At 39.3% G+C, this 26,043-nt stretch overlaps 1 protein-coding gene across 1 annotated transcript in view; it reads right to left on the minus strand.

Annotated features, from left to right (window-relative positions):
- Positions 1–4,114: 4,114 nt before the first annotated feature.
- ahnak (AHNAK nucleoprotein) overlaps positions 4,115–26,043 on the minus strand; it is a 30,533-nt gene continuing 8,604 nt past the window's right edge. The window contains 5 exon segments of the mRNA XM_034230797.1: positions 4,115–9,887; positions 9,890–21,743; positions 21,873–22,099; positions 22,212–22,365; positions 22,490–22,545. Of these exon segments, the coding sequence (XP_034086688.1) occupies positions 4,975–9,887; positions 9,890–21,743; positions 21,873–22,099; positions 22,212–22,365 (17,148 nt within the window). The 5' untranslated portion in view covers positions 22,490–22,545 and the 3' untranslated portion in view covers positions 4,115–4,974.

The raw sequence follows: 26,043 nt of genomic DNA on the forward strand, positions 1-26,043 counted from the left end.
ATGTAAAATATCTGTACATGTGCATAATTATTTACTAATGCCAAATAAAATGTGACAAAGACAACTATATTACTCATGAAATATTTATTAACGAAATATTTCAGAAATTAAATTTGAAACTTTATCAAATTAGGCTTCATCAAAGCAGCAACACACTCATTTAAACCAGACAGGTCACAAAATAAAAAATGAGGCAAAGGAAACTCAGCAGAAATTCAGCACAGAGAACTGTCAATGCAAGGAAGCTGCATTGTCCATGGTCCTGAACTACAAATTATAAATGTAACATTTCAGCAATCAGCATTTCAGCAATCAGCATGTGCTATTGTAAATATTTTTGCCGACTTACAAATTAGTGAGATACATGTGCCTGTCGGGGCGCGCAGAATGTTTTAATCCTTGGTGGCACTGAGGAGAGGGCCACTCGCAAATCCTGTTCAACAAAGAGCCGTGACCTCCTGTTGTTCTTCATGTAAATCAGAGTAGAGAACGCCAACTCCAGAGATGGGGCCGTTACTAAAAAAAATGTAATATATTACATATTACTTTAAAAAAAGTAATATATTACACTACTTCGTTACTATCTACATAAAGTAACTCGTTACTTTACTCGCCTAGCACGTACGAACTGCGCATGCGTAAGTGGCAATAACTTTCCTTACCAGCAGGCGGCAGTAGTGTGTATTTGTCATTCAAAACAGGCAACAACCGGAAGACAGAGAAGAAGAACAGACTACGTGATATAAACAAATAACAAATAGCGTGTGCGGTAGCTTCACCTTAGCATGTGTTCTTTGCAGGTGTTTGTTGAGGTTTGACGTGGTGTTTCCAGCAGTGGATAACAGCTTCTGGCCTGGACACAGTTTGCACCTCACCGTAACATTCCTGTCTATTCTTCGGACGAACTCAAAATAATGGGCATACCTCCACCCCTCGAAAGTTATCGCTGACTCAGCCATGTTTATGCAGCACTGCACGTGGAGATGTGGACGCACAAGTCGCGCAGATTACGTACATATAAACCTACAAAGTACTGATATAGAAAATAAAAAAATGTGTGTAGTATATTGCAATAATAACGTATGGTTGTCACAAAATCCCACGGCACACTCAGACTTGCCTCACAGCACACCAGTGTGCCGCGGCACACCGTTTGGGAACCACTGGGTTAGATAACAGGCGTGTGCAAGTCCTGCATCTGTGTGATACAAATGTGTGTAAAATGATACCGGGCGCTGTAATCACTCATCTGGTTACGTTATTGACCACAAAATGGGCTTCCCCTACATTTTTCCCCACGCCACGCTACTGACTGCCATAGGGGCACTGAGCTGCCATCCCCACCATACGTCATCTCACATAATTCAGAGCTGATTGGCTGTAAGTACGTGTGCCGCGAAAAGTGTGGTGTGTGAATAGGAGACGAGACGCGTCCTAAAACCCGGAAGTAAGCTGCGCATGGCTTCCCTCCACAAAAAAGCAATGAGATTTCTCCATAGGATTTTAGAAAATAGCTCCAAATAAGATCTGTGGGAAACGTACCTGTTAGATAAATGCACGTTTTGTTCAGCCGGATAATATCCACATGTCTACCCTACTTTTATAATTTTCGAATCATAAATCTATCGATTCGATTTATGATAGACTTTTGAAACTACAAGAAGATAAGGGGGACTTTTACAAAAAAGTAATAGAGATTTTTGTCCAGAATAGACTTCATCTTCAAGTCAAGGTAAGACCGCAATTTTATTGAAAATGGAATCTTACTGAGAGAACAATTCAATATTTACATGATAAAATTACATTTTTTGGGTATCCTTTTGTTGAACTGTCTGTTTAAAATTAATCGAAGCATCAGACAAAAAAAGCTTTTGAAAATAATATTATATGTTGATTTAGGTCAAAATATAATATTTGTACACCTGAAGAGTCAGTGCCAGTGCCTCACATGAACCTCACTGCAGAAGCTTATATAGACATCTAAGTTGTTTGTGCCCCACCACATTTGTACATATAAAAACGCCACTGTATACCCCGAATCAGCACTTTTGAAACAGGAAGTGAAATAGAGGGATATGAGGCATGGCTAGAATGGGTGATCTGTTTGGTATTTTTGAGCAAAAAACTTAAAGGTGGGGTAGGTAATTTTGGAGAAATCAGCTCGAGGGCGCTAGAATGTGAAAATAGACATGTTTTTTACATTTGTTTATATATCTGAGACCTATGCTATTACCTAAAAATAGCATGATAGGTCCACTTTAAATTTAAAATTAAATGTGACATATTTTGAAGGCATGAATATCTGTTAATTTAAGCAACAACCAATCCCTCACATTAGACTAAAATCATTTAGAAAAAGGGCATGAGAAAAATAATGTTCCAATGATTCAACTTGTAAATTAGAAAAAGAACATGTTAACATGTTTAAAACCTTAAATTCAGAAATTCAGAAACTGGGTAGATTTATGGATTTTAAAATGAGTCTCTTTTACTTTAGGGAAAATAGGCAATTTTATCAAATAAGATTGAGCTTTTTCAGCAGTGTATAATGTATGTTGTTAACACTGTAAACTTGACAGTTTTTTACCCCGCTCCACCTAGTGTCGAAAGCACGTTATGACTCTTTTAGCGTCATATGCAGGGAGGATGTATTGCTAATGTCTGCTTCATGTTTTTGTTAAGTATGTTATATTTGATACAAAATTAACATAGGTGTAGATACACACTAGGGGGCAAGAAGAAGGTCAATCATAGAAATATAGAATAAAAAATATCAAAAAGATACTGTAAGTTATATCTACAATGAAAAGGTTTACTGCAGGACGTCCAAAGATATTAATAAGAGGATGTGCTAGACCTACTAATTAGGCTTTATTTAAACATTAAAGAATACTTTAGGTTAAGGTATTTTTTGTTTAAATAGGCAAAAAGCTTCGGGGGTATCTAAATATGTAAAATAGCCAACAGTCTTTATTGAACCAAGAGAATAGCGAGTAATGAATATGCTTTATACGGATTTAATGTTTAGTCTTATCAAGCATCCACAATCAAATATATTGCTAAATTGTTTGTGGGACTTGATAATCACTAAAACTAAAGTCTGATTTAAGGTTTGTTTATATTTCACATCGTTATCCAAATCTGCAATGTTACTAAAATAAATATGTTGGACTTAAAATACACGATTAACCTCTGAATTGTAGGGTAGAGTAAAAGTACAAAGTGGCATCTAAATGAAATAAGTAAAGTAGTTGAGTACAGTGCTTGAGTAAATTGACTTAGTTGGTGGGTACATGAGGTGAGGTGCAGTGGTGACCTCACCGATATCAAGGCTAAGTATGTCTCAAAATTATAAATAACAATTAAAGTTAGATTAATTGCTTGATGATAACTAATGTACATTTTTTGTCAATCGTTTAAACGATTGAAATGCAATTAATCGCATGATGTCCATAGTTAACTTAATTTTGACATAACTCAAATTAAACGCACATGTGTATCTGTTTTAAATGTACCTTAAAGGGATATTTTTCAAGTTTGTAATACTATTATCGATATGGGAGTTCATCTGGCAGCAGTATATAAAGTAAAGAAATTGAGTTCCACCTTTACCAGCAGTGATAGACCCATGTATGCATCAATAATCATAATATTGTGGTTTATATGATTCTGAAATGGGCCGTTATGCATAACAAGTACTTTTACGTTCATAAATATGTTTTGATGCAGAACTGTAACTTGTTAAAGAGTGTTTTTAAAATGTGCAATTGCTACTTTTGCTTAAATAAAATATCTGAGTACTTCTTCTGGCAATCGCTGTTGAAAAGACCTAACGTACTCCGGTGGTAAATCGTAACAGTATGGGTAGTGGAGAGAACCAACTGAATTGTTCCATTGGAGGTTTTGAATGTTTTGCTCACCATCCACAAGGTAGGCATATGTTACAAATGTGGATAAGAGAAATACAGTGCAGCCTTACAGAAATCAAAACTAAATCATATATTGCATGTATCCTATCACATGATTAAAGCAATGGCAAATATTGATAACAAGAACAATGTAAAATCTCAAACCTGATAAAAAACTAAGCAACTCTCAATCAACACTGATTCTGTTCGCAATCAAAAAGTGATTTTATTTGTGACATCTTATTACATAATCATTAGGTTTGTGTACAAAGAGAGTGACAGAAAAAAAATACAGAGGATAATAAAACAGGTCAGAATAAAAATGACACATGAATAGGAAGCAAATATGTTTAATACGTTGCATACTTTTTGTAAATGGTACAGATTCTGAGGGTTAATAAAGTTTATTTCAAAATTAACAGTAAAGTAATGACAGCATTTCAGAGAGTTGGTAGTTCAAACAGGATTTGTCTCTGTAATTAAGGAATATACAACACCATTATTCTTTGGATTGTGTTAGAAAGTGCCAGTTAGATGTTTCCTAAATAGCCTTTGCACTGATTATATAATAACAAAAGCTTGAAAATTAAATCATTTAATACACAAAAAAACTGATAACTGTTTGCATTTGTGTCTGTGTATAAACAACATTTTCCTTCACAAAAACAATCGTAACTATATGTTCTGTGGATACAAATATTCCACACCCATTCATTAATACCATTAATTTAATATAATGCAATAGGACAAAAGACCACCCTGTAATACTAAAACTACCTGTGAGAATGGGATGATATGGCATATGTTCAATAAATCTGGACTATGTACAAACAAAAACAAAAGTTATTATCACAATACAATTTAATCTTATTTACAGTGATAAGGGATTTTAAACAATCTCATGCACTCTTGTCTATTCATTGAAAAAAGTAACTACTCATAGTTAACCATAATTGAGATGACTGTGTGACTGATTCTTAAAATCTTTTTAAAAAATCTCCATGTTAGGTGAATCTATTTGGGTGTACATGAGAGGGTTTCATTTATCTCATTATTAATTTGTTCATCATTTTTTTGGTGAAACAGAGAGTTCAAGTCTTGGGAACCTGAAACCACCTCTCGAACCACTGTCACTGCTGGAGGATGAAGACAATCTCGATGTCTTAGAGGGTAAAGAAACACCTGCACCTGCTTCACCCTCCCCACCAAGTGACACTTCATATGAGCCCTTTGACTTTGCACCAAAACCTCCAAAGGTGCCAAACTTCAACTTGCCTTTCTTTCCTTTGACCTTGCTTTCTCCTAGGTCTAATGAAATGTCGCCACCCTCAGCTTCTAAGTGAGCTGAAGGAGAACTCACTGCAGGCCCCCCCTCATCACTCAGAGAAGAAGAGCGATGCTTTGATTTCTTAAATAGATCTAGTGAGGCTGACTTTCCTTTAGCTGACACACTGAGCCCAGGATCACCCTCAAATTCTAATTTTCCAGCCGTCAGTCCCCCAGTATGTACCTTACCGCCTTTTCCACTTGTACTCAACCCTACCTCTGGTCCTCGAAGGTCACCCGCACTACTACCCTTTGCTTTAGATTTGCCAAAGAATGTTGGCATCTTTACCCTTATTTTGCCTTCTCTTTGCCTAAGTTCTGGACTGGGAACCTCAATATTTGGTGAACTAACTTGCCAACTTCCTTCACCTCCCTGGACTTCCTCCTGAGGCTGAATAATGCCAAATTGTGGTACCTTGATTTTAGGAAATGTTACAGTACCTCCTGGGTAATGAAGGCCACCACTTCCACTGCGGCCTGAAGCACTTGCATCAAGCTCTGCACCAGAGCTCACATTTCTGTTTGGGCCTTTAAAACCTACAGACATAGTTGCCTCTCTGTTCAAATTTGTATCGACATCAGAAGCTACATTCACATTTGGCATTTTAATATTAGGAGTCTTAAATGTCATATCCGTCCCTCCCAAATGAATATTTGGACTGTCAATGCCCTCTGGTAAAGATCCATCACCTTTCAATTTTGGAGATTTCATATCTAATTCCACATCAGGAAAATGAAGCTTACCAAAACGCGGCTTCTTTACCTTTGTTCCCTTGACTTGAATATTGGGTGTGTCTACATCCAGGTCTACTGCAGGCGTTTCTATATCACCTTCGGGTTTCTTTGCCTTTCCTTTCACTTTTGGAAGTTTGAATTTCCCCTTCTTCCCCTTAAAGTTGATATTAATGTCAGGGGCATCAAGAGAACCTGTGTCACTACCTGGCAGACTTAGTTCTGTTTTGGAACCTTTTGCTTCCACACTGTACATGAGTGTTTTCCCCTCCACTTCTGGGGATTTCATTCCAAACTTAGGACCTTTGAACTTGGGAAATGTTATACCTGTCTTTTCAGAATCAATAGACACACTTTCCATAGTGATGGTTGGACCTTTGATATCTGAATCCAATTTGGGCAAGGATGCATCTATTTTTCCTTTGACTTTTTGACCTTTCACTTTGAAATCAACATCAGGTGCTTTCACATCAATGTTTCCTTTGGGAATGTTTATGTTGAAGGCTGAACCCTCAACCTTTGGATCTTTAATGTTAAGTGATGGCATGTTCATTGTAGGCATTGTAAATCCCCCCTTAGGAACTTTAAAATCGACCTGTGGACCTTTGATGTCAACAGCAGGTTTTTCTATGTCTCCCTCTATCTTTGGCACTGACACTCCCACATCACCTTTGATTGTGGGACCTCTCAGATTGATATCAACTTTAGGTGCTTTCACATCAATGTCTGCTCTGGGAAGGTTTATATCAACATCTGGAACCTCAACTTTTGGACCTTCGAAGCCAAATGATGGAATTTGGATTTTTGGCATTTTAATTCCACCTTTCAGCCCTTCAATATCAACCGCTGGAGCTTTTATTTCAACTGCAGGTGTTTGTATGTCTCCTTTTATCTTTGGCATTGACATGTCAACATCGCCTTTGAGTTTGGGGCCTTTCAGGTTAAAATCAACATCAGGCATGGAAAGATTTGGTCCTGAAATGGTTGGCATTTTGAATGTGTGACCTTTGACTTTACCACTTGGACTTTCAATGTCAAAACCTGGTCCTTTGATATCCAAGTCAGGCGCTTTAACATCAATATCAGCTTTGGGAAGGTTAATATTAATGTCTGGACCCTCCACTTTTGTACCTTTCAAGCCAAACGATGGCATTTTGATTTTCGGCATTTCAAAGCCACCTTTTGGCCCTTCAACATCAACCGCTGGACCTGTAATGTCAACATCAGGTGTTTTTATGTCTCCTTTTATCTTTGGCATTGACATGTCCATATCGCCTTTCATTTTGGGGCCTTTCAGGTTAAAATCAAAATCTGGCATGGAGAGATTTGGTCCTGAAATGGTCGGCATTTTGAATGTGTGACCTTTGATTTTACCACTTGGACTTTCAATGTCGACATCTGGTCCTTTAATATCCAAGTGAGGGGCATTAACATCAATATCAGCTTTTGGGATGCTGACATCAATGTCTGGTCCTTCAACATGTGGGCCTTTCAACCCAAAGGATGGCATTTTAAATGTAGGCATTTTGAATCTTCCTTTGTCGCCATCAAAGTCAACTTCTGGTCCTTCAATATCCATCTTGGGAGCTTTTATGTTACCCTTAATCTTTGGAATGGAGAAATCCAGATCTCCCTTTATGTTGGGCCCTTTAATGTCAACATCCGGTGTTTTAACATCAATGTTCGCTTCAGGAAGGTTTATATCAACTTCTGGACCTTCAAACCTTGGACCTTTGATGTTCCATGATGGCATGTGGATGTTAGGCATTTTAAAGCCACTCTTTGTCCCTTCAATGTCAACATCTGGACATTTTATGTCAACTTCAGGTGTTTTTATGTCTCCTTTTATCTTTGGCATTGACATGTCCACATCACCTTTGAGTTTGGGGCCTTTCAGGTTAAAATCAACATTTGGCATGGAGATGTTTGGCATTGAAATGGTTGGCATTTTGAAGGTATGACCTTTGATTTTACCACTTGGACTTTCAATGTCAAAACCTGGTCCTTTGATGTCCAAGTCAGGCGCTTCAACATCAATATCAGCTTTGGGAAGGTTAATATTAATGTCTGGACCCTCCACCTTTGGACCTTTCAAGCCAAACGATGGCATTTTGATTTTCGGCATTTCAAAGCCACCTTTTGTCCCTTCAATATCAACCGCTGGAGCGTTGATGTCAACTTCAGGTGTTTTTATATCTCCTTTTATCTTTGGCATTGACATGTCAACATCGCCTTTGAGTTTGGGGCCTTTCATATTAAAATCAAAATCAGGCATGGAGATGTTCGGCCCTGAAATGCTTGGCATTGTGAATGTGTGACCTTTGACTTTACCACTTGGACTTTGAATGTCAAAATCTGGTCCTTTTATTTCCAAATCAGGGGCATTTACATTAATATCAGCTTTTGGGATGCTGACATCAACTTCTGGTCCTTCAATATTTGGACCTTTAAACCCAAAGGATGGCATTTTAAATGTAGGTCTTTTAAATCCACCTTTGACGCCATCAAAGTCAACATCTGGTCCTTCAATATCCATCTTGGGGGTTCTTATGTTACCCTCAATCTTACGACCTGATACATCCAAATCTCCCTTTATATCAACTTCAGGAGCGTCAAGTTTGGGACCTTGGGTGTTCCATGATGGCATTTTGAATTTAGACATTTCAAATTGACCCTTTGGACCTTTAATATCAACCTCTGGACATTTGATGTCAAGCTCCGGTGTTTTTATTCCTCCGGATATCTTTGGCACTGACATGTCTACATCGCCTTTGATTTTGGGGCCTTTCAGGTTAAAATCCACATCTGGCATGGAGATTTTTGGCCCTGAAAAGCTTGGAACTTTGAATGTGTGACCTTTGGTTTTACCACTTGGACTTTCAATGTCAAAACCTGGTCCTTTGATATCCAAGTTAGGGGCATTAAGATCAACATCAACTTCTGGTCCTTCAACACGTGGTCCTTTCCCTCCAAAAGATGGCATTTTAAATTTAGGCATTTTAAATCTTCCTTTGTGGCCATCAATTTCAACATCTGGTTCTGCAATATCAATCTTGGGAGCTTTTATGTTACCCTTAATCTTTGGAACGGAGAAATCCAGATCTCCCTTTATGTTGGGCCCTTTAATGTCAACATCAGGTGTTTTAACATCAATGTTCGCTTCAGGAAGGTTTATATCAACTTCTGGACCTTCAAACTGTGGACCTTTGATGTTCCATGATGGCATGTGGATGTTAGGCATTTTAAAGCCACTCTTTGTCCCTTCAATGTCAACATCTGGACATTTGATGTCAACTTCAGGTGTTTTTATGTCTCCTTTTATCTTTGGCATTGACATGTCCACATCGCCTTTGAGTTTGGGGCCTTTCAGGTTAAAATCAACATTTGGCATGGAGAGATTTGGTCCTGAAATGGTTGGCATTTTGAATTTGTGACCTTTGATTTTACCACTTGGACTTTCAATGTTGACATCTGGTCCTTTAATATCCAAGTGAGGGGCATTAACATCAATATCAGCTTTTGGGATACTGACATCAATGTCTGGTCCTTCAACATGTGGGCCTTTCAACCCAAAGGATGGCATTTTAAATGTAGGCATTTTGAATCTTCCTTTGTCGCCATCAAAGTCAACTTCTGGTCCTTCAATATCCATCTTGGGAGATTTTATGTTACCCTTAATCTTTGGAATCGAGAAATCCAGATCTCCCTTTATGTTGGGCCCTTTAATGTCAACATCCGGTGTTTTAACATCAATGTTCGCTTCAGGAAGGTTTATATCAACTTCTGGACCTTCAAACTTCGGACCTTTGATGTTCCATGATGGCATGTGGATGTTAGGCATTTTAAAGCCACTCTTTGTCCCTTCAATGTCAACATCTGGACATTTGATGTCAACTTCAGGTGTTTTTATGTCTCCTTTATCTTTGGCATTGACATGTCCACATCGCCTTTGAGTTTGGGGCCTTTCAGGTTAAAATCAACATTTGGCATGGAGATGTTTGGAACTGAAATGGTTGGCATTTTGAAGGTATGACCTTTGACTTTACCACTTGGACTTTCAATGTCAAAACCTGGTCCTTTGATATCCAAGCCAGGCGCTTTAACATCAATATCAGCTTTGGGAAGGTTAATATTAATATCTGGACCCTCCACTTGTGTACCTTTCAAGCCAAACGATGGCATTTTGATTTTCGGCATTTCAAAGCCACCTTTTGGCCCTTCAACATCAACCGCTGGACCTGTAATGTCAACATCAGGTGTTTTTATGTCTCCTTTTATCTTTGGCATTGACATGTCCAAATCGCCTTTGAGTTTGGGGCGTTTCAGGTTAAAATCTAAATCTGGCATGGAGAGATTTGGTCCTGAAATGGTTGGCATTTTGAATGTGTGACCTTTGATTTTACCACTTGGACTTTCAATGTTGACATCTGGTCCTTTAATATCCAAGTGAGGGGCATTAACATCAATATCAACTTTTGGGATGCTGACATCAATGTCTGGTCCTTCAACATGTGGGCCTTTCAACCCAAAGGATGGCATTTTAAATGTAGGCATTTTGAATCTTCCTTTGTCGCCATCAAAGTCAACTTCTGGTCCTTCAATATCCATCTTGGGAGTTTTTATGTTACCCTTAATCTTTGGAACGGAGAAATCCAGATCTCCCTTTATGTTAGGCCCTTTAATATCAACATCCGGTGTTTTAACATCAATGTTCGCTTCAGGAAGGTTTATATCAACTTCTGGACCTTCAAACTTTGGACCTTTGATGTTCCATGATGGCATGTGGATGTTAGGCATTTTAAAGCCACTCTTTGTCCCTTCAATGTCAACATCTGGACATTTTATGTCAACTTCAGGTGTTTTTATGTCTCCTTTTATCTTTGGCATTGACATGTCCACATCGCCTTTGAGTTTGGGGCCTTTCAGGTTAAAATCAACATTTGGCATGGAGATGTTTGGCATTGAAATGGTTGGCATTTTGAATGTGTGACCTTTGATTTTACCACTTGGACTTTCCATGTCAAAACCTGGTCCTTTGATGTCCAAGTCAGGCGCTTTAACATCAATATCAGCTTTGGGAAGGTTAATATTAATGTCTGGACCGTCCACCTTTGGACCTTTCAAGCCAAACGATGGCATTTTGATTTTCGGCATTTCAAAGCCACCTTTTGGCCCTTCAAACTCAACCGCTGGACCTGTTATGTCAACATCAGGTGTTTTTATGTCTCCTTTTATTTTTGGCATTGACATGTCCATATCACCTTTCAGTTTGGGGCCTTTCAGGTTAAAATCAACATTTGGCATGGAGAGATTTGGTCCTGAAATGGTTGGCATTTTGAATTTGTGACCTTTGATTTTACCACTTGGACTTTCAATGTCGACATCTGGTCCTTTAATATCCAAGTGAGGGGCATTAACATCAATATCAGCTTTTGGGATGCTGACATCAATGTCTGGTCCTTCAACATGTGGCCCTTTCAACCCAAAGGATGGCATTTTAAATGTAGGCATTGTGAATCTTCCTTTGTCGCCATCAAAGTCAACTTCTGGTCCTTCAATATCCATCTTGGGAGATTTTATGTTACCCTTAATCTTTGGAACGGAGAAATCCAGATCTCCCTTTATGTTGGGCCCTTTAATGTCAATATCTGGTGTTTTAACATCAATGTTCGCTTCAGGAAGGTTTATATCAACTTCTGGACCTTCAAACTTTGGACCTTTGATGTTCCATGATGGCATGTGGATGTTAGGCATTTTAAAGCCACTCTTTGTCCCTTCAATGTCAACATCTGGACATTTGATGTCAACGTCAGGTGTTTTTATGTCTCCTTTTATCTTTGGCATTGACATATCCACATCGCCTTTGAGTTTGGGGCCTTTCAGGTTAAAATCAACATTTGGCATGGAGATGTTTGGCATTGAAATGGTTGGCATTTTGAAGGTATGACCTTTGATTTTACCACTTGGACTTTCAATGTCGACATCTGGTCCTTTAATATCCAAGTGAGGGGCATTAACATCAATATCAGCTTTTGGGATGCTGACATCAATGTCTGGTCCTTCAACATGTGGGCCTTTCAACCCAAAGGATGGCATTTTAAATGTAGGCATTGTGAATCTTCCTTTGTCGCCATCAAAGTCAACTTCTGGTCCTTCAATATCCATCTTAGGAGCTTTTATGTTACCCTTAATCTTTGGAATGGAGAAATCCAGATCTCCCTTTATGTTGGGCCCTTTAATGTCAACATCCGGTGTTTTAACATCAATGTTTGCTTCAGGAAGGTTTATATCAACTTCTGGACCTTCAAACTTTGGACCTTTGATGTTCCATGATGGCATGTGGATGTTAGGCATTTTAAAGCCACTCTTTGTCCCTTCAATGTCAACATCTGGACATTTGATGTCAACGTCAGGTGTTTTTATGTCTCCTTTTATCTTTGGCATTGACATGTCCACATCGCCTTTGAGTTTGGGGCCTTTCAGGTTAAAATCAACATTTGGCATGGAGATGTTTGGCATTGAAATGGTTGGCATTTTGAAGGTATGACCTTTGACTTTACCACTTGGACTTTCAATGTCAAAACCTGGTCCTTTGATATCCAAGTCAGGCGCTTTAACATCAATATCAGTTTTGGGAAGGTTAATATTAATATCTGGACCCTCCACCTTCGGACCTTTCAAGCCAAACGATGGCATTTTGATTTTCGGCATTTCAAAGCCACCTTTTGGCCCTTCAACATCAACCACTGGACCTGTAATGTCAACATCAGGTGTTTTTATGTCTCCTTTTATCTTTGGCATTGACATGTCCATATTGCCTTTCAGTTTGGGGCCTTTCAGGTTAAAATCAACATTTGGCATGGAGAGATTTGGTCCTGAAATGGTTGGCATTTTGAATTTGTGACCTTTGATTTTACCACTTGGACTTTCAATGTCGACATCTGGTCCTTTAATATCCAAGTGAGGGGCATTAACATCAATATCAGCTTTTGGGATGCTGACATCAATGTCTGGTCCTTCAACATGTGGGCCTTTCAACCCAAAGGATGGCATTTTAAATGTAGGCATTGTGAATCTTCCTTTGTCGCCATCAAAGTCAACTTCTGGTCCTTCAATATCCATCTTGGGAGCTTTTATGTTACCCTTAATCTTTGGAACGGAGAAATCCAGATCTCCCTTTATGTTGGGCCCTTTAATGTCAACATCCGGTGTTTTAACATCAATGTTCGCTTCAGGAAGGTTGATATCAACTTCTGGACCTTCAAACTTTGGACCTTTGATATTCCATGATGGCATGTGGATGTTAGGCATTTTAAAGCCACTCTTTGTCCCTTCAATGTCAACATCTGGACATTTGATGTCAACTTCAGGTGTTTTTATGTCTCCTTTTATCTTTGGCATTGACATGTCCGCGTCGCCTTTGAGTTTGGGGCCTTTCAGGTTAAAATCAACATTTGGCATGGAGATGTTTGGCATTGAAATGGTTGGCATTTTGAAGGTATGACCTTTGACTTTACCACTTGGACTTTCAATGTCAAAACCTGGTCCTTTGATGTCCAAGTCAGGCGCTTTAACATCAATATCAGCTTTGGGAAGGTTAATATTAATGTCTGGACCCTCCACCTTTGGACCTTTCAAGCCAAACGATGGCATTTTGATTTTCGGCATTTCAAAGCCGCCTTTTGGCCCTTCAACATCAACCGCTGGACCTGTAATGTCAACATCAGGTGTTTTTATGTCTCCTTTTATCTTTGGCATTGACATGTCAATATCGCCTTTCAGTTTGGGGCCTTTCAGGTTAAAATCAATATTTGGCATAGAGAGATTTGGTCCTGAAATGGTTGGCATTTTGAATTTGTGACCTTTGATTTTACCACTTGGACTTTCAATGTCGACATCTGGTCCTTTAATATCCAAGTGAGGGGCATTAACATCAATATCAGCTTTTGGGATGCTGACATCAATGTCTGGTCCTTCAACATGTGGGCCTTTCAACCCAAAGGATGGCATTTTAAATGTAGGCATTGTGAATCTTCCTTTGTCGCCATCAAAGTCAACTTCTGGTCCTTCAATATCCATCTTGGGAGCTTTTATGTTACCCTTAATCTTTGGAATGGAGAAATCCAGATCTCCCTTTATGTTGGGCCCTTTAATGTCAACATCAGGTGTTTTAACATCAATGTTCGCTTCAGGAAGGTTGATATCAACTTCTGGGCCTTCAAACTTTGGACCTTTGATGTTCCATGATGGCATGTGGATGTTAGGCATTTTAAAGCCACTCTTTGTCCCTTCAATGTCAACCGCTGGACCTGTAATGTCAACTTCAGGTGTTTTTATGTCTCCTTTTATCTTTGGCATTGACATGTCCACATCGCCTTTGAGTTTGGGGCCTTTCAGGTTAAAATCAACATTTGGCATGGAGAGATTTTGTCCTGAAATGGTTGGCAGTTTGAATTTGTGACCTTTGATTTTACCACTTGGACTTTCAATGTCGATATCTGGTCCTTTAATATCCAAGTGAGGGGCATTAACATCAATATCAGCTTTTGGGATGCTGACATCAATGTCTGGTCCTTCAACATGTGGACCTTTCAACCCAAAGGATGGCATTTTAAATGTAGGCATTGTGAATCTTCCTTTGTCGCCATCAAAGTCAACTTCTGGTCCTTCAATATCCATCTTGGGAGCTTTTATGTTACCCTTAATCTTTGGAATGGAGAAATCCAGATCTCCCTTTATGTTGGGCCCTTTAATGTCAACATCCGGTGTTTTAACATCAATGTTTGCTTCAGGAAGGTTGATATCAACTTCTGGGCCTTCAAACTTTGGACCTTTGATGTTCCATGATGGCATGTGGATGTTAGGCATTTTAAAGCCACTCTTTGTCCCTTCAATGTCAACATCTGGACATTTTATGTCAACTTCAGGTGTTTTTATGTCTCCTTTTATCTTTGGCATTGACATGTCCACATCGCCTTTGAGTTTGGGGCCTTTCAGGTTAAAATCAACATTTGGCATGGAGATGTTTGGAACTGAAATGGTTGGCATTTTGAAGGTATGACCTTTGACTTTACCACTTGGACTTTCAATGTCAAAACCTGGTCCTTTGATATCCAAGCCAGGCGCTTTAACATCAATATCAGCTTTGGGAAGGTTAATATTAATATCTGGACCCTCCACTTGTGTACCTTTCAAGCCAAACGATGGCATTTTGATTTTCGGCATTTCAAAGCCACCTTTTGGCCCTTCAACATCAACCGCTGGACCTGTAATGTCAACATCAGGTGTTTTTATGTCTCCTTTTATCTTTGGCATTGACATGTCCAAATCGCCTTTGAGTTTGGGGCGTTTCAGGTTAAAATCAACATCTGGCATGTCCATTTTTGTTCCTGAGATGGTTGGCATTTTCAGTTTTGTTCCCTTCATTTTAACATCTGGTCCTTCACTTTCAACATTTGGAGTTGTAATATCAATGCCAGCTTTGGGAAGATTAATATCAACCTCAGGCATTTCAATTTTGGGGCCTTTGAAACCAAATTTTGGCATCTTGAATTTGGATCCTTTAGTTTTCGGACTAGTCAATCCAAGGTCAGAATCAAAACCTTCATAGCTACCAGATTTCCCTTTGATGCTGATATCCCCTTTTACTATTTCAACATTGGTTTCTGGGGTCTTTATCTTAGGGCTCTTAAATCCAAACTTTGGCATTTTAAATTTACTTTTCTTCCCGCCTATTTCTGGCGCGTCAATTGTAGCATCTGGTCCCTTAAGTTCAGTTTTAGGCCTTTTAAAGTCACTCTTTGGCACTTCAATATCAACTGCTGGAGCATTGATTTCAACTTCAGGTGTTTTTATGACTCCTTTTATCTTTGTCATTGACTTGTCCACATCACCTTTGAGTTTCGGGCCTTTCAGCTTAAGATCAACATCTGGCATTGAGATGTTCGGCCCTGAAATCCTTGGCTTTTTAAATGTGGAACCTTTGATTTTACCACTTGGACTTTCAATGTCGACATCTGGTCCTTTAATATCCAAGTGAGGGGCATTAACATCAATATCAGCTTTTGGGATGTTGATATCAATGTCTGGTCCTTCAACATGTGGACCTTTTCCTCCAAATGCTGGCATTTTAAATGTAGGCAATCTGAATCTTCCTTTGTCGCCATCAAAGTCAACTTCTGGTCCTTCAATATCCATCTTGGGAGATTTTATGTTACCCTTAATCTTTGGAACGGAGAAATCCAGATCTCCCTTTATGTTGGGCCCTTTAATGTCAACATCCGGTGTTTTAACATCAATGTTCGCTTCAGGAAGGTTTATACCAACTTCCGAACCTTCAAACTTTGGACCTTTGATGTTCCATGATGGCATGTGGATGTTAGGCATTTTAAATCCACTCTTTGTCCCTTCAATGTCAACATCTGGATATTTGATGTCAACTTCAGGTGTTTGTATGTCTCCTTTTATCTTTGGCATTGACATGTCCATATCGCCTTTGAGTTTGGGGCCTTTCAGGTTAAAATCAACATCTGACATTGAGAGATTTGGTCCTGAAATGGTCGGCATTTTGAATTTGTGACCTTTGATTTGACCACTTGGACTTTCAATGTCGACATCTAGTCCTTTAATATCCAAGTGAGGGGCATTAACATCCATTTCAGCTTTGGGAAGGTTAATATTAATGTCTGGACCCTCCACTTTTGGTCCTTTCAAGCCAAATGATGGCATTTTGATGTTCGGCATTTCAAAGCCACCTTTTGGCCCTTCAACATCAACCGCTGGACCTGTTATGTCAACATCAGGTGTTTTAACATCAATATTCACTTCAGGAAGGTTTATATCAACTTCTGTACCTTCACACTTGGAACCTTTGATGTTCCATGATGGCATTTTGATGTGAGGCATTTTAAAGCTACTCTTTGTCCCTTCAATGTCAACATCTGGACATTTGATGTCAACTTCAGGTGTTTGTAAGTCTCCTTTTATCTTTGGCATTGACATCTCCATATCGCCTTTGAGTTTGGGGCCTTTCAGGTTGCAATCCACATCTGGCATGGACATTTTTGGTCTAGAAATGCTGGGCAGATTGATTTTGGATCCTTTTAATTTTGCATCAGGACCTTCAACATTGACATCTAGCCCTTTGAGGTCAACTTCAGGTCCTTTAACATCAATTTCAGCTTTAGGAAGGTTAATATTAATGTCTGGAACCTCCACTTTTGGACCTTTCAAGCCAAATGATGGCATTTTAATTTTCGGCATTTCAAAGCCACCTTTTGGCCCTTCAACATCAACCGCTGGACCTGTAATGTCAACATCTGGCATGGAGAGATTTGGTCCTGAAATGGTTGGCATTTTGAATTTGTGACCTTTGATTTTACCACTTGGACTTTCAATGTCGACATCTGGTCCTTTAATATCCAAGTGAGAGGCATTAACATCAATATCAGCTTTTGGGATGCTGACATCAATGTCGGGTCCTTCAACATGTGGGCCTTTCAACCCAAAGGATGGCACTTTAAATGTTGGCATTCTGAATCTTCCTTTGTCGCCATCAATGTCAACTTCTGGTCCTTCAATATCCATCTTGGGAGATTTTATGTTACCCTTAATCGTTGGAACGGAGAAATCCAGATCTCCCTTTATGTTGGGCCCTTTAATGTCAAAATCCGGTGTTTTAACATCAATGTTCGCTTCAGGAAGGTTTATATCAACATCTGGACCTTCACACTTTGGACCTTTGATGTTCCATGATGGCATGTGGATGTTAGGCATTTTAAAGCCACTCTTTGTCCCTTCAATGTCAACATCTGGACATTTGATGTCAACTTCAGTTGTTTTTATGTCTCCTTTTATCTTTGGCATTGACATGTCCACATCGCCTTTGAGTTTGGGGCCTTTCAGGTTAAAATCAACATCTGGCATCGAGAGATTTGGTCCTGAAATGGTTGGCATTTTGAATTTGTGACCTTTGATTTGACCACTTGGACTTTCAATGTCGACATCTGGTCCTTTCATATCCAAGTGAGGGGCATTAACATCAATTTCAGCTTTGGGAAGGTTAATATTAATGTCTGTACCCTCCACTTTTGGTCCTTTCAAGCCAAATGATGGCATTTTGATTTTCGGCATTTCAAAGCCACCTTTTGGCCCTTCAACATCAACCGCTGGACCTGTTATGTCAACATCAGGTGTTTTAACATCAATATTCGCTTCAGGAAGGTTTATATCAACTTCTGGACCTTCACACTTGGAACCTTTGATGTTCCATGATGGCATTTTGATGTGAGGCATTTTAAAGCTACTCTTTGTCCCTTCAATGTCAACCGCTGGACCTGTAATGTCAACTTCAGGTGTTTGTATGTCTCCTTTCATCTTTGGCATTGACATGTCCATATCGCCTTTGAGTTTGGGGCCTTTCAGGTTAAAATCAACATTTGGCATGGAGAGATTTGGTCCTGAAATGGTTGGCATTTTGAATTTGTGACCTTTGGATTTACCACTTGTACTTTCAATGTCGACATCTGGTCCTTTAATATCCAAGTGAGGGGCATTAACATCAATATCAGCTTTGGGAAGGTTAATATTAATGTCTTGACCCTCCACTTTTGGACCTTTCAAGCCAAACGATGACATTTTGATGTTAGGCATTTCAAATCTACCCTTTGGCCCTTCAATGTCAACATCTGGACATTTGATGTCAACTTCAGGTCTGTTTATGTCTCCTTTTATCTTTGGCATTGACATGTCCACATCGCCTTTGAGTTTGGGGCTTTTCAGGTTGAAATCCACATCTGGCATGGGAATTTTCGGGCTAGGAATGCTGGGCAGATTGATTTTGGATCCTTTTAATTTTGCATCAGGACCTTCAACATTGACATCTAGTCCTTTGAGGTAAACTTCGGGTCCTTTAACATCAATTTCAGCTTTGAGAAGTTTAATATCAATGTCTGGAACCTCCACTTTTGGACCTTTCAAGCCAAATGATGGCATTTGGATTTTCGGCATTTTGAATGTTCCTTTTTGGCCATCAACATCTACTCCTTCAATATGAACTTTTGGACCTCCAATATCAACTTCAGGTGCTTTCACATGAAAGTCAGCTTTAGGAAAGTTAACATCAACGTCTGGACCCTCCACTTTTGTAACTTTTAACCCAAATGATGGCATTTTGGGTTTTGGCATTTCAAATCTACCCTTTGGACCTTCAATGTCAACTCCTGGACCTTTGATTTCAACATTGGTTGTTTTTATGTCTCCTTTTATCTTTGGCATTGACATGTCCACATCGCCTTTGAGTTTGGGGCTTTTCAGGTTGAAATCCACATTTGGCATGGGAATTTTCGGTCCAGAAATGCTGGCCAGTTTGATATTGGTTCCTTTTAATTTTGCATCAGGACCTTCAACATTGACATCTAGTCCTTTGAGGTCAACTTCGGGTCCTTTAACATCAATTTCAGCTTTGGGAAGTTTAATATCAATGTCTGTACCCTCCACTTTTGGACCTTTCAAGCCAAATGATGGCATTTGGATTTTCGGCATTTTGAACGTTCCTTTTTGGCCATCAACATCTACTCCTTCAATATGAACTTCTGGACCTCCAATGTCAACTTCAGGTGCTTTCACATGAAAGTCAGCTTTAGGAAAGTTAACATCAACATCTGGACCTTCCACTTTTGTACCTTTTAACCCTAATGATGGCATTTTGGGTTTTGGCATTTCAAATCTACCCTTTGGCCCTTCAATGTCAACTCCTGGACCTTTGATTTTAACTTCAGGTCTTTTTATGTCAGCTGATATCTTTGGCACTGACACCTTCACATCCCCTTTGATTTTAGGGCCTTTCAGGTTAATATCAAAAATGTCTCCTTCAACTTTTGAAGATGACACATCGACATCCCCCTTGACTTTGGGACCTTTGAGGTGTAAATCCATATCTGGAATTGTTGGTCCAGAAATGCTGGGCAGTTTGAATGCTGGTCCTCTGATTTTACCACTTGTACTTTTGTCGTCAAAATCTGGTCCTTTCACGTCCATGTCAGGGGCCTTCATTTCAATGTCAACTTTTGAGAGGGTGACATCACCCTCTGATCCTTCAACATTTGGAGTTTTTATGCCAAAGGACGGTATTTTGAATTTAGGCATTTCAACCTGTGGACCTTTAATGTCCACTCCAGGTGCTTTCAAATCAATGTTACCTTTAGGAAGGTTAACATCAACATCTGGACCCTCCACTTTTGGAGCTTTCAACCCAAATATCTTTGGCACTGACACGTCCACATTCCCTTTTATTTTGGGAGCTTCCAATTCCTGACTTTTCATGCCAATGGATGGCATTGTACATTTTGACTGGTTAAATCCACCTCGAGGTCCCTCATAGTCAATATCCACTTTGGAAGCATTAATGTCTACATATGGGCTTTTAACATTAACTTTGGATGCATTGATATCAACCTCAGGTACCCTGACATCAATTTCAGGTTTGGCAAGTTTTACATCAACATCTGAAGCTTCCACCTTCTGACCTGTGAAGCCAAATGATTGTATCTTGATTTTCGCTCCTTCCACTTTTACATCAGACTTCCCACCATCAACTTTTGTTCCCTTGACCCCAAATGATGATATCTTTATCTGAGGCATTTTTGAATCTCCTTCTTTCTCCTTAATATTAAAAGTGGGACTTTTAATGTCTATGTTGTCTGTCTTTATTCCTCCCTCAGTCACTGTAACATCAATATTCCCCTCTACTTTGGAACCCCTTAGGTTTACATCTTTATTTGGCCCAGATAGGGATGGAATTTGAACCTTTGTGCTTGGCAGTTCAACATCAAGCTCACCTTTCAACTTTGAACCTGTAAGATCGACATCCACCCCTGCCATTGAAATCTTTCCTGGCCCTGATGAAAATCCAGAGGTGACATTGCTTTTTTGTATTGCCGATCCTCCTATCCTGCCATCGCTCAATTCATTATCAACACATATGGAACCTCCTTCAAGTCGGACATTCAAATTGTCCAAACGGCCTGATCCCTTTGCCTGCGGGTAACTGATTTCAGATACCTTTAACTTTTTCTTCTCACCTAAACTGGTGTCAACACTTCCCTCCTGTGTTTTGGATGAAGTCGAAATCTTCATGCTCTTTCCTGGTGAAGACAGATTAGTTAACCCTCCATTCTCATCTCCACCCCCGAACCCTCCTATTGCAACATGCTTATCGGTGTTTGCGCTGTCTCTTACTGTCATGCTTGTTCCTAACACCTGCATGCCTCCATCAACTTGCTCTCCACTCCGACTTGAAATCTCACAGCCCCCCTGGCTCCCTGATCCTCCAAAGTTAGGCCCTTTAAATCTGAGACCTTCTACCTCTCCTGAAGTTCTTGTGGTCTGAACTCCCCCAGTACCCCAGCGTGTCTCTATGGAGCCAACTTGTGGCCCAGTGTAAGAGACATTGCTTGAGTCAAAAACGTTCCCCTCTGCTCCCACTTTACCTGCAGGGCTGCCATGTGAGATTATGGTATGAGAAGAGCCATCACCAGATTCTTGCCTTAGCCCCTTGAACTCTGGGCTTGAAAGTTCAAGTTGCTCACTTATGCCACCCGGCATATCCACAGTGTAGGTCGTGATGCGGCGGGTGACGGTAGTAATTGTGCTTCCATCGCTGCTTGTGCTGCTATGCCGCTCTGTGCGAACATCCACGCCTTCTGCAAGGTCTTCAGACTTCAGCCTGGGTTTAATCTTTTTTGTGTATATTCTTTTGTAGTCTTCATCCTCCCCACCCTGTTGATATAAAAGACAGGATGTTATATAATATAGAAATGTTAACATAATATGTATTTTGTTCATTAGCTTCCCAATAAACAAATCTGTGTAATTAAAATAAAATGATTTTTAAAAAGTATAATTTACAAGGATGATGTCTGGACTGGAACCTCCAAACCGGGTCTTTCCTTCCCATGTCAGGGTGCCAATTGGTGAACGACATGGTGTGCTCAAGGGAGAGCAGCAAGGGGATTTGTCTCCTTTGTTTTGCAGCTTCAGTCCAACTTTGTGACGGTTCAATGTCTTTAGTAGTTCAGCTGTTTCTTCTGAGCTCATGTTATCAAAGTATACTGTGGCGCCGACAATCTGGTCACCTATGAATTTTGTAGAGACGGCAGAAAATGTTTCTGTTAAGAACACAAACAACTTGTAGGTGAGAACAATCTTAATTCACACCAATTCACACAAAAAAGGAGAATGTGCTACCTTCATATACTTTTCCAGAACGTGCTGCAGGTGACTCTCCTTTAACCTCCCCAACAAAGATATCTCCTCCTGTCTGTTCAATTGTAAAGCCAGATTTGTCTGGACCCTCCCAATCTTGAAAGAGCACCTCTCTGGTCTCCTCCTCTTCAGCCATCTGTTGACATAACCATAAAATAAGAGATCTGAGACAAAACAAACATTGTAGTTGGCAAGAAAAGTATACAGGATAAGCTATAGAAATACAAAGGATTTATTGTGACTTTAACTTTATAAAATACCTTGATTTGTCTTTCCTCTATAGCCCCGGTGTGTTGAAAACGAAATCTTTGTTTTCCTGCATAGACAGAAAAAGACAATAATAATCATTAATTATAAGGTAATTACAAGCATTGCATGACTTTTTGTCAGTATTTTATTCCAGATCATAATCAAGCTAAATCCTATATTTAACATTAATGTGAGTTGTTTTGTCTTGTATGACCCTATGGTGAACACTAGATGGTGGTAAAACTATGTCAGACCCTTTAGAAACCATCATGCCCTTTCCTACTGGGTGCATTGTGATTTGGCAATTTGCTTTGAGTCAGACCACACCCTGCCCTAAGGAAAGCAGCCCAATACTGCACCCATCCCCAAGCTCTAATGTCAATAGAGAGAACAATAACAATAATTAAGCTGCCTTGCTTTATAAAAACATACATAAAGGCTCATAAATACACAGTAACTCATACAGCAGCATGTTTGTACATGCTATCTCATCAACACATTCTTTCTGACATCAACTGACATCAATCTTCTTACTCTGCTTAGTAATGACCGCTATGTTTCAGTTTTAATCTAGGTTGACCATATATGTATCTCAATGACTACCACAACTTCCCAAAATTGATCATTTTCAAGGTAATCAGAAATGCAAAAATAATTGAACATATAATGCTTGGTTTGTAATTAAGTTCAGTAGATAGTGTATTTCTGGCCATGATGCATAATTCTATTTAGTAAGGAAACAATAATGTAATAATTCAAGCAGATTTACAGACATGCTCAGGTTTACTATTACTGATATTATGATGTGGGCTATAGTAAACACATATGCAATAATTTCAAGATATTAAGGTTTGTTTATATGATTCTCAGACTGGCCTTTTCAAAAATGTTGACCAGTTCTACCCACCCTGCTCTAGGAACAGACAACCCATTGTTTTATTATTACCAAACTCTTCTCAACCCACACCTTCAATTAAACAAAGCTGTCTAAGCCATGTGTTTCTACCTAGCTTGCAATGGTTGGCATGTTTTTATTTGCATTCATTTGGCAAATACTATTGTGCAAAGTGGTTTACATTGATCCCACAGATCATATGTTATTTTTCCTAAAATGTTCGTTTAAAAACCAAGGTCGTTCTTTTCTTCCTCTGCTTCAGCATTGATCAAATGTTCTAGTTCATCATACCAACACCAACCAGTCAATATTTGACTGTACTTAAACACTGAAATATATTGCACCATAAGACACTGACAGGAATGTGATTCAACTGTCATTTCAATTGAATAAATCATCCTGTTGCTGACTGTTGCAATTTACCAAATCAAAATGCGCAGCCATTCAGAAAGTTTCAAAGAACTGTATATTTGTCTGTAATCAGCCATATTTGTAAACACTTTTTATTTACATACACTTACAAAATAAGACAATTAAAGTCTAAGAAAGATGACTAAACTGCTGGATCTGAAACACTAATGTAAGGTCTGAACAAAGACTTTCTGTCTTCAGGAAAAAAATATCTGAGAAGATTTCAAATGTCAATCTGAAAAAGTATTACTTTTAACACAAATGTAGAAAAATTTTCCATGCTATTTGCATCACAGTAAACAACCTGATTAAAACGGTATAGGACACAAATCCCTAACCTATTCACTGAAGTTACAATACAGTTTTGTAAGACAACATGATGTTGGGAACAAAGGAATTCAAAAAAAGAGTGGTCCTTTAAATACTGGAAAATCCATGTAACGCTATGAAGTAATAACCCTGCTCTCTAAAATAGCCTTTTGCTCACTGTCAAGACTGAATAATGAGAGCCAAGTCCACTGATAGTGATAACACCGGAGCTGGGATGGTGTTTATGCCAAGCATGACGCCAACCACTCACAGGCATCCACAACCTGATCTTCTTCCTCCTCTTTCTCTCTCATTGTCTCTGTGTCCTGACTGAAGCCAGTAACATGAAACTTTCAAGTCCTCAAGACTTACAGTATCCGTACCATGTTATGAATCCAACATAGCTGAAATGTGTGAGCAAGGAAGGGACAAACAAGGTTTGCCGTGCCAAAGACCCAGCTTTACCCAATTAACTCATGCAGATCAAATTCCACAACTGAACCTGCCACTTATAGTTTCTTAACCAGGCCTGTATCTCAGCCTAAGATTATTTGGACTGGTTTGAACCAACGCTGCACATTGTATACCACCTCTATTCATCCATTAACTAAAAACAGACATCTGAAAAAAATGTTCACATGATCTTGATTTACTTTATTTCTGAGGTCTTGAATTAACACAAAACTATTCAGCTTCAGTTTGAGAGGGGGGAAATAATATAAGTGGCAGGATTAAGTGTTTTTGAAAAATAAAATTTCAGAAAGGGAAGTGAAAGGCAACATTAATGTGTTTACAAAAAAATCTCTAATACCAAGGGGGAGAAAACTATTTTCTGATTCAACAGGGAAAACTTCAGGATACAGCTCTCTTATTTTACAATCGCTCTGAGGCTTGTATGATCGAGAATTAACCATTTGAGCTGTCCTTGTTCTCACAGCTTTGACATATTTCTGGCAGCTATCTGCAGGGAGGGGCTGGGGCTCACAGCAACATAGGAGGGAAGGAAGGAGAGAGGGAGGGAGGGAGATAGAGAGGAAATGGTAGAACAAATGAAAGTGAGCAAGATAGTAAGTAAGAAAGGGAAAGGAATGGTTGTGAAACTGCTCTGTGGAATGTTAGCACACAAGTTTAAAGTAAGTAGCGGGAGAAAACAGCCAACGGAGAATGACAACGCAGGGTTATCACTGATGTCGTAACAGCAACTTTCAACAGCTGTGCAGAGGGCATCCTCAATATTAAGACCTCACTTTCTGTCTTCATTCTTTATCAGTCTCAAGTAGAGCAATTCCTATGAAGAAAAGCTTAGAAATTACCCTAACATAGTATAAGCTATTTTGGAAATAGAGCAGAGAGGAACAATGAACTTGACAAAGATCATAGGATTAGATGTGAATTTTGAATTATATAAACAGATGCTAAATAAGTAAGCCTCTGTTCTTGGGATCATAAGACAGGCAGGCAGTCTGTCACTCAGAGCAATCAGGCAACATGAGCATGAACCAGTCCTCTATTCTTAGCCTTTAATTTGACTGAAATGCCTGAGATACCTGATGTCATATGTCTTTTGATTTGATTATTGATTTCATCAAAAGCATATTTGAGGATCGAACAAAATGATCATTTTGCCAAGAAGCATTAAAGGGAACCAACAGAAACAGATGAACTTGTTTATCCATCAAATTGTATTAAAGCCTGGAATGTGGGTTGAGCAAGGGGGGATGTGAAGACAGTCAGTCAGGCAATACTTTCTATTAGAGTGTGCCCACAGAGCTGTCCTGGGTATGCCTCGGTCACAGCCTGTCACTGGCCTATTGGTTTAGGTTTGGTATAGCGTCTACTGCTATCATTCCCCTCTTAAGGAATACATCATCCAGACCTGCCAAATACAAACAGTTAAAACTGTTTGAGCATGGCAGAGTTTGTGTCATAAGAAGGGGAAAGGAATTGAAG

This window comes from Gymnodraco acuticeps, unplaced genomic scaffold (genome assembly GCF_902827175.1).
Source record: "Gymnodraco acuticeps unplaced genomic scaffold, fGymAcu1.1, whole genome shotgun sequence".
Taxonomy (NCBI): Eukaryota; Metazoa; Chordata; class Actinopteri; order Perciformes; family Bathydraconidae; genus Gymnodraco; species Gymnodraco acuticeps.